Here is a 12,221-nt window from a genome sequence, read left to right on the forward strand (position 1 = left end):
GGGCTCAGGTTAAGGCAGCACAAACAGCTCAATACAGCACTTTCTAACTTTTCGGGGCTCGTTTTGCAACGTGAATACACCAGCGAGTGCTCCCTGCACTATATAAACCACAAGACAAAAATGACTCTAGCTCCACTCGAGAGACAGGAAACATCAGGATTCATGCTGGCTGAGCAGCTTTGCTGCAAACCTGTTCTAAACATAGTCTCTCACTTTAAACAGGCCCCTCAACATTTTGAGTAGTTCTTTTTCTTAATTACGAGTTTAATTTTACTGTCTTCCCACGTTTTGTGAGACAAAACTGCTGATCCAAGACTAGCTTCTGAATACCAAAATATAAAGGGGAAGTTTCGGAGACTGGTTATAATACAGGAAATGTCAGCATACAGCTTAAATAACATATGACGGTATATTCCTAGTATTTCACTCGCAACTTTTTTCTCTGTTGCATTTCCGACATCATTTTTTTGACTTGGGACTTTTTAGGATGGTTGAAATAACATCTAGGGAGAGTCCTTGCTTGCCTGAGTGGTACATATTCAGGGTGGGTTTGGGGCCTGCCCCTTTGGGGCAGCTCTGCTAAGAGGAGATCTGGAGGAAAAGCAGGGTGACAGACAAGCCACCATCTCTGGAAGGTGAATTAAAAAAAAAGCCTTTAGCTAGTTATATCGCTTCGAACATGCAGTCATACAACACCCCTGTGCCTCAAAAGGAAGCCTGCATTGGCTCAGGTCTTGAGAAATCTCAGATGAGGTTCAAAAATAAAATGTGCAAAGTCTTGCACTGGGGCAGATAACCCCAGGCATCATTTTGGCTGGGGAGCTATTGCTTGACCAGCAGCCCTGGAGACAAGGGCCCGGGATCACGGTGGCCACCACGCTGAAGGTGAGCCAGCCCCAGGGCTCTAACGGGGGTAAAGCAAAAGACGCATGGGGCTACAGTAGGAGACGCAGGACCAGCAGGGCAAGGGAAGCTGTCGCACCCTCTCCTTGGCCCCGGGGAGGCCCCCCTTGGATCCTGTGTCCAGTTTTAGGGCCATCAGTTCAAGAGGGAGATGAAGAAGCTAAAAAAAGGCCAGCAAAGGCTACCGAGATGGTGGGGTCCAGGGTTAGTCTGGTAAAGTGAAGGTGAAGCCAGGGTCTAACAGCAGCCTACAACTCCCACAGGGGCTGTTACAGAGACAACAAAGCCCAACTCCTCTCAGCAGTGGCAGGTATAGTGTGGGGCAACAGGCACAGACTGCACCTCGGGAGGGTCAGCTTGGACAGGAGGAAAGACTAATCCCTGGAGGGTGGTGCAGCCCTGGACAGGCAGGTGGAGAAGCAGAGGGCTTCATGCTTGGAGGTCCTCAAGACCTGATAAAGCAAGCCACAACCAACTGGATCTTGTGTTGATGACAGTCCTGCCGTGAGTGGGATCTGGACTGCAAAAGTCCCTTCCCACCAACCCCTGTAGGAGTGCAAGTCACGCATGGCTCAGTAAGTACACACAAGGGAGACCCGGCCATCCAGGGAGTCCCTCAATTAAAAGAGGCCTAGGGTGGTCAGGTACTACTTTTTCAGCTATTAGCAACATCCTGAAGCTAAATAAAAACTCTTGAAGCAGTAACAAGTATCCTGCTTAAACATTAACCCAAGTAGCTAGGTTTTCCCTTCTGATCTGTACCAGGAGAAAGGTGCATGAATGCGCCAACATTTCTGCTGTTGCTGTTAAGCTTCAGAAGACAGGCAGCCTCATCCCTAGGGCGTGCAGACAGATGTATCTGTGTTACGCCAGGATCTCCCACTTCAGCCTTGTGAAAGACTTTCACGAGTTAGCCCTCTCCTCCCAGCTCTCTGCTCAGCTCCATGCAAAGCTCTCGTGACTTCAGCTTTGGTGGTTGCAACACGGGAGATGGCACCTCCGGGATTCCCGAGCAAGAAAAAGCAGGTGCAGGCACCAGGATGGCTCTGCTTGTGCAGGTGCCTGTTCACAACACCTATGTGGATGTACAGGATGTGCACATAGGAATGCTAATGAGCTTTGTAGTTTTAATAGGTGACCTAGACTGCCACTGGATCTGCTGTGTCACCATTACCTTCCTCTGCATCTGAGCCATCTGAATTCTCAATCTGTCAACTGGTTCTAGGCCTTTATTCTGGAGCTAGTGCCTTGAAAAGCTGATATGCATAGCCTAGGATGAATTGTTGGCTTGTTCTAAACATGCACTTCTATCAACATGACAAGTTAATTTCAATGACTTGCTGTTCACCAGTTTCTTTTGATTTTATGCAAGATAAACATCTGAACACTAGAAGATGCATCACAGCAAGGAGCACTGCAGTTCTGATCCAGAAACCTTGGGGCAATCAGCAGACAAACTGAGCAAAGTCCTCACTGTAAGTTTGGATGCCACCCAATTATGACAAGAGTCTTCAACTTGATCACTGTACTGGGACTAGCCTGATCTTTGCTGTCTCAATACATTAGCAGGCCATTCAGCTTAGAAAGCTGCAAAGAAAAAACACTATTCAAAGCAGGCTATGCCTGACAAACACCCAGGGCTTATTAAGGTTCAGTACCTCAGCTGTTAATATTTTCCTTGCCAGTGCACAAAATCAATTTTGCCATGAAGGATCAATGGCCAAGAATGCAGAAAAGCACTGGAAGTTTAAAAGAGGCATGACAGCATGAAAGGTTTGTCATTTAAAATCTTTTTTCTCTCCAATGCTTATGAAAATAAGGGAATCTCAGTGTAAAAAAAAAAAAATGTTGTTTGGTTGCTGGGTAGGATCTGCAGCTCCTTATATCCTGCTGGATCCATGGAAGAAGTGGGGGAGCTCTCCAGGGGGAGCCCAGGAGAAGCAGAGGACTCTGGTGAGGGAGAGAGGAGGTAAAGCCTGAGATTGAAGGGGATTTCAGAGAGAAACCACAAAAGGAAGTTTGCAAGTGAAATCATAGGAATAAGCTGTCATCAGATGATGCACTCAGCCCAAGCAGTGACAGTCGTGCGCTTCCTTTCCACACCAGCTGAACCTCCCAGGGTGAGTCAGAGATTCCCAGAAGGAGGTAGCTTTGCTGTATTTCTTCATATTAACATTTCATTTGTGGCCTCGTCCTTATCCTTTGCACAACATCCAAACCTCACACTGATCACCATGCTGGCATTGGCCTGCGCTCAGAATATCCTACAGCGTCACTCAGACTGGAGGGCTGGGAAAAAAAGCAACATACAAAGCAGGCTGTGCCTCCCTGAGATTTGGAAGAAGAAACCATCTCCCAGGTGTTTCCAGGGTATTTGTCATGCTGAGAGGGCCTCACAGTCCCCAGAGAAGCTACTTCCACCAATGACTCTGAACGCCTGCTTTAAGATCCACAAGATCTGTTCTTCAATTTTGTTTTTGAGTAATGCTTCCCACCGAGGACAGTGTGCAATAAGCTCAAAGCCCAGCACCTCCCACCTAAGCCACCTACAGCTAGGAATGCTCTGCACTTCTGCAAAAAGGCTGCTAGTGTCTCAAATTAGACCACCAGGAAAGAGAAACAAGGAAATTGTGGCCAGCTGCAACACTCAAAAATGAGATCCTGCCCTCACAAAGGAACTCTGTGGGGCCACCAATATTCACTTTAAAAACAATCTCCTAGATTTTATCTTTCAAGAAAAAAAATTGAAACACCCTCTCCCATGCACTGGCTCCCCGAAACCTCGGCGCTGCAGCACAAGACCATGCTATTCAAGTTAAAAGCTAGCCATGTACCAGAGAAACACGAATTATGACTGTCTGTAACCTGGCCAAAACCGAGCAGCATTTACCTGGGGGCTCCTGCCAAGCCTGATACTGCTGCAGACTGTGCGGTAGGGCTCCCCTGCTGCACATAAAGAAAAGTTCACTCTCTTTCTTTTAATATAACAGCTGTTATGAAAATTTATCACCGAATCCCTGCTCCTCCCATGCATCAACCACTGTTCAGCTTGCGTTGGCTATTGCCTGCTCGGCCTCAGCGGATGGCCAGGCTGACTTTGCCTTACCGTAGACCCCTTTCCCCAGAAGCTGCAGGAACCGACTGACCGCTGTCGTCATCTCAGCCTTGTTCAGGTCCAGAAGAGACACAACCTGGAACCCCAGTTGCTTTAGAAGAAGACTCAGTTCAAATACATCTGTGACAGGAGCCATCAGGTTTGGATGATGCTGGTAATGGTTGTTGCCCACCAGAAGTGCTATCTTGTCTGTAGCTAACAGAAACACCAAATGGCAAAGCTGTAAATGCTCAGCAGGGATCAAGGCATCACTTCATTCAATCAGACTGAGGATATTTGAAACTTTTTCTTATATTTAGTTGAGATATACATACCCTACGCTGCCACAATCCTGAACTGCCCCCCCACCCCACCCCAGGATATAGTATTTCGGTGAACAAATCTAGTTTTTAACCTGGTTTAAGTTCTGTTTGACCTGTTGTCCAGAGAACTAGCAGCCCACATGCCAGCTCCACATTATGCCCTTCTGCTTGGAACCAGAGCAATGTTTTGGGGGTTGGGAGGGCTGTCAGCAGACAAACCAAAAGGGAGAAAATATTTTCATTTCATTCTCAGGCATTTTGAGCCTTTTAAACATTTTGGCAAAACCTGGTCTCATACAAACCATCATACTGAAAGCAAGACTTGAGAAGTTTTACTTGGAAAGCAAAACCCCAGCAGTGCAGGAGGATCTGCAGTACTGAAGTTATTCAACACCCACACTATCGAGTCCAAGTCTTGTAAGTCAGCAGCGCCTTGGAAGGGGAAGCACTGAGCCAGGCATAAGAAGTTCTTTCCCCCATTAGTTTGAAGGACAGAAGTCCCAGATTCTTGCTTCATTTTAGCCCACAGCTTCCACCATGGGAAAAACAGACATATGGCATTCAGCAGCCATGGGAGAAAGAGCTTCGTCCTGGTCCAAGGAGCTCTTTCAAAGAATGCAAAAAGGTGTCATGCGAACAAGACTTTGTAAAGTCATTTGGCAGGCAGAGATTGAGATTGGGTTACTCATTAGGAATAGTCTTACTCTACTTGCTGACACTGATTGGTTCTTGGCAGGGCACAAGATTCATTCTGTGCCTTGCAACTTTGATCCCCAAAGAACGGCACCAGCAGAGCTCGTGACAATGTGGGCATAAAGGCTCAAAATGGTCCCTGCAGGAAAAACACTCCTATGTCCTGTCCTCACATCCACTCTAGAGCTTGATTTTCAAATAGGGGAATAATTGCTCAGGAAAAGTACTCACAGTACTCACCAAAAAACTTTTCAGAGTGACACGTACCTGGAAAGAAAGAGGGAAATCATAAGCCCATGCTCAGCACCCAGCTTCCCAATGCTAACTGCCATCACAGGCCTCAAACCCGTCCCCACGGCCCCTGGCTATGCAAAGGTGGATCAAACAACACAGCAGCGCAGCTAAGTGAGCGACACAGGCTACTCCTCAGGCAAGTTTTTCACAACCCACTTACTAACCTTAAAGATACTAGTCTGGTGATTTCAAGAGCCTGCCTGCACCAGCCCTCCAGAGGTTCCTGAAATCACGTATGGGCAGCGAAGGGAAGGGTCAAAGGTGGTCAAAGACGAAGGCCAGGGCATGCACAAGAGGAAGGTGCCAGTGTGTGAGCAGCCGGGAAGGCCAACGAAGCAAAGCTCACAGAAAGGGCAGGCTGGGGGAAGGAGAGCTGGCGTGGAAGAGCCAGTGCTGCCCATCAGGAAGTCTGTACTACTTATATCAGCCCTGCCTGGGCTGCTGCTCTTCCCAGGATGACCTGCCTGCTCCCTCATTGCAGGGAAGGCAAAGGAAACAGAAGGACTCAAGGAAGAAACTCAGTCAACATAAGCTTCAAAACAAAGAGCATCTCCCCATGAACAGTCAGCACTTAGGAAGCAGACTGTTTGCTTTAGATTCCGATAAGATTTCCAGTGCATTCCAACACCCAGGTTTGCTTTTCCCTGCCTCTTAGCAGTTCCGGCTCAGAAATGCCACCCCAAACATGAGTCATTTTCACGAGCTCCATAAGCTTCCCTACCTGAGTAGGGGTGCAGCATGGTCCTTCATCAGTGCCAGCATGCCCAGCGGGCATCAGCGCAGGCATCCCCTCCCCTGAGCTCTCCCAGTATGTAGCCTCTTAAAATCATCATTACTCTGACAGCTTCAGCTTTTTTTTTTAATAAAAATAATAATCATCATCATCATCATCATCATCCAGCCCAGGAGAAACCCTAAAGGCTCTAAATGAAGAAAGTAAGGGAATATTTTTTAATTGCATAAATTTCATGGGTTTGGAGCTGCTAATGCTCCACGGATGCCTGGAAAGCCATCAGAACAAGCCCATTTGTCCTTTTCTGCCTCTGACAGAGCTGTGTGTTGCATGTTAAAACTATACAGCCTTCCTTCACATTTTCAACCCAACCCAGTCTGATGCCCCTTTCCCACCACCTATCTATCCTGAATGCTATTTTGCCTGCTACAAGGAGTGAAGGAGAGCAGACAAGGCTCCCTAGTCATACAGGACCAATTTGCAGTTCAGAGATTTTACAGCCAACATAAATAGCCACATAAGAAACTTATGGCACAGAAAAATCTCTAGATGGAGTCAAGAGCCAGCAATGCCATCCTGTGCTATTCCTGTCTCATGGCCTAGCAAGGGCACAGGACCAAAGCAGCCGTCATACTGAAGGTGGAGTACGTGTGAGGTCCTGGAAAGCCATCTTCTCCCCAGAATCCCTCAGGTCCTACAGGAAGCACAGAATCAGGCCTGGCCTACTAGCCTGAGCAGCCTTAACATTCCTGAAATAAACACCGTCCTTCCCAGCTCTGTAAAACTGAGCACATAATACTTTCTCTCAGTTAGATAGTAAATTAGTTTCAGCAAAGGACCCCACTACAATTTGGGGTGACAGCTATTAAACCAGCACCTCAGCAGGGCAAGAATACCCGAGTGAGCATCGCAGAGCACAGTCTAGCGTGGCAGGTTTCTTATGAGCTGATCAGAGGTGCTTTATAAGCCACATTCAAACGCGCACAACCAAAAACTGAAGCAGACGGAGAGCAAGCAGCCAAGTACCCAGGATTCAGCTACGCCCAGCTGCGTGCGTGCTGATCTGCCTGCCTGGAAGCCTGACAGCTCCGACACAGGTCATCAATTCTCCTCTCTACTCCCAGACATCAGAAAGACCCCATCCGACTCCCACGCGTAGCTCATGTCCCGCAAGACGCTTCACAGAATGCAAAAGCCTTTTCAGCTTCAGTTATGGCAAAGGATACAGTGGCATCCCTGTGGCCAAACAGCTGTACAGACAAGCGGGAAGATCACTGAGTTTTTTCATTTATAGACGCCACTTCCCTCGCTAATTTTGAACTCTGTTATCAAGGAATTTCCATTTATCACTGCCCTGGCCTGTCAGCAGGGACTAACAGACACCCACGTCCTCAGCTAGGGAGGGCTTGTGTAGCTCCACTGAGATCATCGCTTCAAGTATATCCAAGGCGTGAAATTGTGCTTTGCAGGCTGTTTCAGTGACAGCTGCCACAGGACTGCCAGGACTCTCCAATTTCTCTGCAGAGCCCCATGTTGCCTCTTCACAAGTTGCTATGGCTACAGAGGGTTTCTAGGTTCAGCAGCAGTGAGCCTCTCCAATATCCAAGGCCTCGTATGCACCACCTCTGCCTCGCACCCCCTTACCATTTAGTGCAGGGCCTGGCACGTAGCATTCACACAAATGCACATGCGTTTTTCTAGACAGGAACCGTTTAGCCATTGAACTGTTTAACATGGCTATTTTTTTAAATGACATTCTAAAAAAAAGGCACTCAGAAGCATTTTGTGCTGTGCTCTGCTGAGAAGCAGTATCTAAAACCGGGGGCCTTTTTTTTGTTACTAACAGTGTATAAGATGGGGGAAAGGTGTAAGCATCAGAGCTGCGTGTCCTGCTTCTCCCCATCTCACAGCCCATAGCCCAGCTTTGCCTGCACAGAGCGAGACCCAGGATAAAATTATTGCACTGGGCTCCTTGTTCACTAGCCTGGCCTTTCCAGGTGAGAGCACTAAAATCCTCTCTGCCCTATAATCACTTTTCACGCTAAAAGATGATTTGTAACAAACCAGATGCTGGTTGGCTCTGCTCACCCACGTGAATATCCACTGCATTGGTCCAGTGCTCTCCGTGGCTATTGGAAGCACAGCAGAGGTACGTGCCGGAGTCGCTGACCTTTGCATGGTTGATCTAGACAGATTGAAAGTTAAATCACATTATTTATGATGAATGCTTGCATTGCCCTGACAGTATCGGCCAAATGCAACCCTGTTCCTGGAACTCAACGTCTCTTTTGTTGCTGTTCACCAAGACCTCATTCCTTGCCTGAGAAAACTCAGTCTAATGAGCTTTTCCATTATTTTTCTTTCTATAAGAAGCTCAGTAAGTTCACACACTGTCTGTCATAGACCTCAGCTTCTAGAGCACAAGGATCCTCTGCCAAACCCTCCCTTCTTTCTCCAACAGCCCCAAAGCACTGTTACAGTCATATTCTGTCCCTGGAAGCCATGCTGGGAGGACAGTGCATGACTATAACTGAGTTGCCCACTTTTCCTCATTTTCTAGATCTCTGTTCACACAGATCAAAGCATGCCTGGGCCTTTAAGTGCAGATAACAGCCAGGCATAAGGACTGTGACCTGCCATATCCAGGGTGACAATAAAATATTTTGGCAGTCTTTCCAAGCCTTCTGAGGTTCCCCCATGCCTGTGACCCAGCAATGAGCTTCTCTCATCTTCCACAGTTTATGAACCATCCAGAGGCAACATTACCCAGAGTTTTTTTTTCTTCTGGTGTTCCAGCACATTCCCATTACGGTACCACTGGAAGCTCGGGGCTGGGACCCCCATGGCAGCACACTGCAGTTGTAGTGGCTTCCCTACTTCTACCTTCTGCTCGATGGGGTTGAGGATGATGACTGGTTCTCCTCGCCAAAGCTGAGGGAGCAGACCTATGAAGCAACAAACGCAGCTGGTCCTCTCTTGCCAGGATAGAGAATAAAGGCATTTTTTCCTGTAAAGGAGTCTGTGCAGACTGCCAGAAAAATGAATTGTTTCCGCTTGCACACAGAGATACTGCCCCACAGTAAGGCTGCTGTTCCAGAGCGGCCTCTGTGTCTTCTGCTCTTGGAGCAGGGAGTCCTCGAGAGCAACATCTACAATAGTGAGACCACCCACCAACAAGCCAAAGCAATACTTTTTGCTTTCCAGTCCCAAACGTGCCCTGATGCCTGAAGAGGCTCAGCATCTCCTGCCAAGGGTGCAGTCAACGTGCTGACCTCAGACACGCCCAGAGTTATTTCGCTCAGTTTTGAAATAGCCAGACTGCTTCTTCAGGTTCATCTGCCAAATGCAAATCGGCAAACACCAAGCGTAACATCTCTTTGGGAAATTTCTGGTGAGTTATCAGCAGGAAGAACAGGTAAAAACAGTCTGGGTTATTGGGATCATGACAGGATCTGACATACCCAGAGCAGGGACACAGCTGTCCAGCTTGGACCTGCATGGTCATTTCACTGGAACAATCCTTCTGTATAATGATTTTGGAGCTGGGAGGACACACTGACCCTAGAACTGCACAGGGTCACTATTGCAAGGGGCTGAAACATTTCATCTGCAGGCAATATTTGTGCAAAGCATAAAATAGAGAAGAGCTAGAAGACATGCTCATACCTCTGGCAACACACTGATGGACCTCCACTTTCACCCAGTTAGAGAAGATGGCATTTTTATAGAGGTCATTGATTCTGCAGGTGTAGAGTTGGGTTTGCTGTGCAGTGATGAGCAAGTCTTGCTCAGTGGCACCAGGAATCTGGCAGCAGACAGACTGAAAAGAAAACACAGGCAGTGGGCAGCACATCCCATTTTCATCACTGGTAGCAGAAGGCACTAGGAAGACCTTGTTAAGAGCAGGAAGAGTGGAAAGTCCCTGGTTTTGTCCCCTCCTCCAGCCAGAAGGATGGAGGGAGAAGGAGCCTAGCACCCTACACAGCATCCACTGAAGCCCTAGGCAAGCACAATCATGCAAACATATCCTATTTCCTTCTGTTCTTTGCTCTTTTCTCTTCTGCCCTCCTGGTTCCCACCAGATTCGTCCATAGAGAGTGATCTCCATTATGCTGCAGTGCACTCCGCAAGACCCAGGGCTATCTCCATGTAAAAGCATTACCTGGTGCTGACAAAACCATTGGTACTGCAGAGACGTGCAGGCCTCAGCTCTGCATCGCAGAGTGAAGGAGTACCCAACAGGGACGGAGACGGAGACCGGCTGCTCGGTGATCACAATGGCTACAGAGAAACGGATGCAGATTTGTAGCACAACCAAGGAGACAGAAACAACAGGGCACGCGCGCAGCATCCTCACCCGCACAAGTCACTCTTCCTCCTTCAGAGGAGAAATGATCCAGCACAACCCAGGCGCTGCTTTGTTTAGACCAAGGCTGCTCGCTTCTGTTTGGTGCTTTCTCATAAAGCGGCTGGGCACACAGTGCCGCAGGACCTGTTGGGAACTTTCTTCTGGAAGGGAGTAAACCCCTCAGGTCCCTTAGGACTGGGCCCCCTGCGCAGAGAGGCCTATCTCACAAAGGAAGGAGATTTGGGAAAACGAGGAAGCCCCACCTCCAGTGCACAGGGATGCCACTATTTTTAGTCTTCTTGACAGCTTAAATATACAGGTCACAGCACTTTGAGGCATATGCTTCGTGCTGTCCCCGATGAAACACAACACAGGCATTTCGTTGACATGGATCACCTACAGGGACGACTCAGTTTGCTTAACTGACAACTTAGAACCCCCAGCAGCACCTACTCCAGGACACCAGCTGCAACTCCCCAGTTGACTCCACACCTGAACACGGCTAGGGAGCTGCTCACCTTTCTGCATTGCTTTCACAGCGGCTTGTCCTCCCAAGCCTGCATGCACGCAGCTGGCCTCAACAGCCGTCAGTCTCGCACTTGGCTTTTCTCCCAGTTAAGAAGCAGCATCTGCCTAGGGAAGGGAAGGAAACAGTAGTGATGGTAAGGAAGCTCCAGGTCCCCCGTGGAGTATGTCAGAGCCCAGAGCCACCCAGGACTCCTCTCTCCATCCTCCGCTCCCATAGCAGGCTACTAGGAAAAAAAAAAGCGCATGAGAAGGAGCACAGGGCTGTACGCCATTCACGTCATCCATCACATTCCTCTCCCAACCTCCTGGGCCTTGAGCAAACAGCCCAGGCTCCCTGCGCTCCTCGGGGCAGAGCTGCGGACGGCTGCGTTTAACTCTCCGCACGCTGCTTGCCCGCTCCCGCCAGCCCGAAGCGCGGAGCGGCAGCGGCGCGCAGCTGCCGGGCCCCGCAGCCGCCAGGCCGGGCCGAGCTCCCGGGCGAGCCGGGGCCGCGCCGTCGCGGCTCTCACCTGGCGGAGCGGCGCGGGGGGGGCTGCGGGCCGCCATGCTCGCCCGGGATGTCGCCTCCTCCTGCGAAGAGCCGGGCTCGGGGCTCGGCGCCGGGCTGGGGCTGTCGGCGCGGCCTCGCTAGGACGGACAGGCCGGGCGCTCCGGGGCCCTGGGGGGAGGCAGAGGGGCTCAGCGGCTCCCGCGGGCCAGGCCCCCCCGGCAGCTCGCGCACGCGGGCGCCGAGGCAGCGGGTCCTTCGGGCCACTGCGACCAGCGGCAGCGCCCGCGTGGCCGGGCCGCAGGGCCCGCTCGCTCGAGGGGCCGCGCCGAGCGCCGCCCGTGCCCGCGGGGGAGGCGGCCCCGCACTCACCTGCCGCCGGCCCCGCCGCCCGGGAAGGCGCTGCCGGCGCCGAGCGCGGCACTTCCGCGCCGCCGAGCCGGAGCCGCCCCGCCCCGAAAGCGAAACCGCGCCGCGCCGCCCGGCCCCCTCGGGGCGGCGCCCTCCGGGGCTGCCCCGGCCCGGCCCGGCCCGGCCCGGCCCGCCGGCTGCCGGGGACCGCGGGCCCCGCCGCCACGGCCCGTCGCCGGGGGGGCCTCGCCCGGGCCCACAGCCGCCCTCCCTCCCGGCCCCGCGACCACCCGCCTCCCCTCTCCACAGCCACCCTCACCCCGGTCCTTGCAGCCACCCTCATCCCCGTCCCACAAAACGCTCTCACCCCTGTCCCCAGTGTCACCCTCACCTCCACCCCATGGCCACCCTCACCCCATGGCCACCCTCACCCTATCCCCACAGCCACCCCATGGTTACCCTCACCC

At 51.0% G+C, this 12,221-nt stretch overlaps 1 protein-coding gene across 9 annotated transcripts in view; it reads right to left on the bottom strand.

Annotated features, from left to right (window-relative positions):
* The window catches only part of LOC112992799 (mucosa-associated lymphoid tissue lymphoma translocation protein 1-like), a 32,675-nt gene extending 20,793 nt beyond the window's left edge, over window positions 1–11,882 (bottom strand). For 2 of the 9 annotated variants that reach the window (XR_010390835.1, XR_010390836.1), the window contains exons 1-9: window positions 11,776–11,882; window positions 11,426–11,574; window positions 10,907–11,021; window positions 10,203–10,321; window positions 9,707–9,860; window positions 8,807–8,985; window positions 8,105–8,225; window positions 5,245–5,280; window positions 4,010–4,213 (exon numbers count right to left, since the gene is read on the bottom strand). Coding sequence is in view for 7 of the 9 variants with exons in the window: in XM_064517694.1 (XP_064373764.1) it covers window positions 4,010–4,213; window positions 5,245–5,280; window positions 8,105–8,225; window positions 8,807–8,985; window positions 9,707–9,860; window positions 10,203–10,321; window positions 10,907–10,916 (823 nt within the window). In the remaining 2 variants the exon portion in view is untranslated. The remainder of the gene's footprint in view (window positions 1–4,009; window positions 4,214–5,244; window positions 5,281–8,104; window positions 8,226–8,806; window positions 8,986–9,706; window positions 9,861–10,202; window positions 10,322–10,906; window positions 11,022–11,425; window positions 11,575–11,775) is intronic. The other 7 variants (XM_064517694.1, XM_064517698.1, XM_064517697.1 and 4 more) reach the window with 7 other exon arrangements.
* Window positions 11,883–12,221: the final 339 nt, after the last annotated feature.

Source organism: Dromaius novaehollandiae, chromosome 10 (assembly GCF_036370855.1).
Source record: "Dromaius novaehollandiae isolate bDroNov1 chromosome 10, bDroNov1.hap1, whole genome shotgun sequence".
NCBI lineage: Eukaryota > Metazoa > Chordata > Aves > Casuariiformes > Dromaiidae > Dromaius > Dromaius novaehollandiae.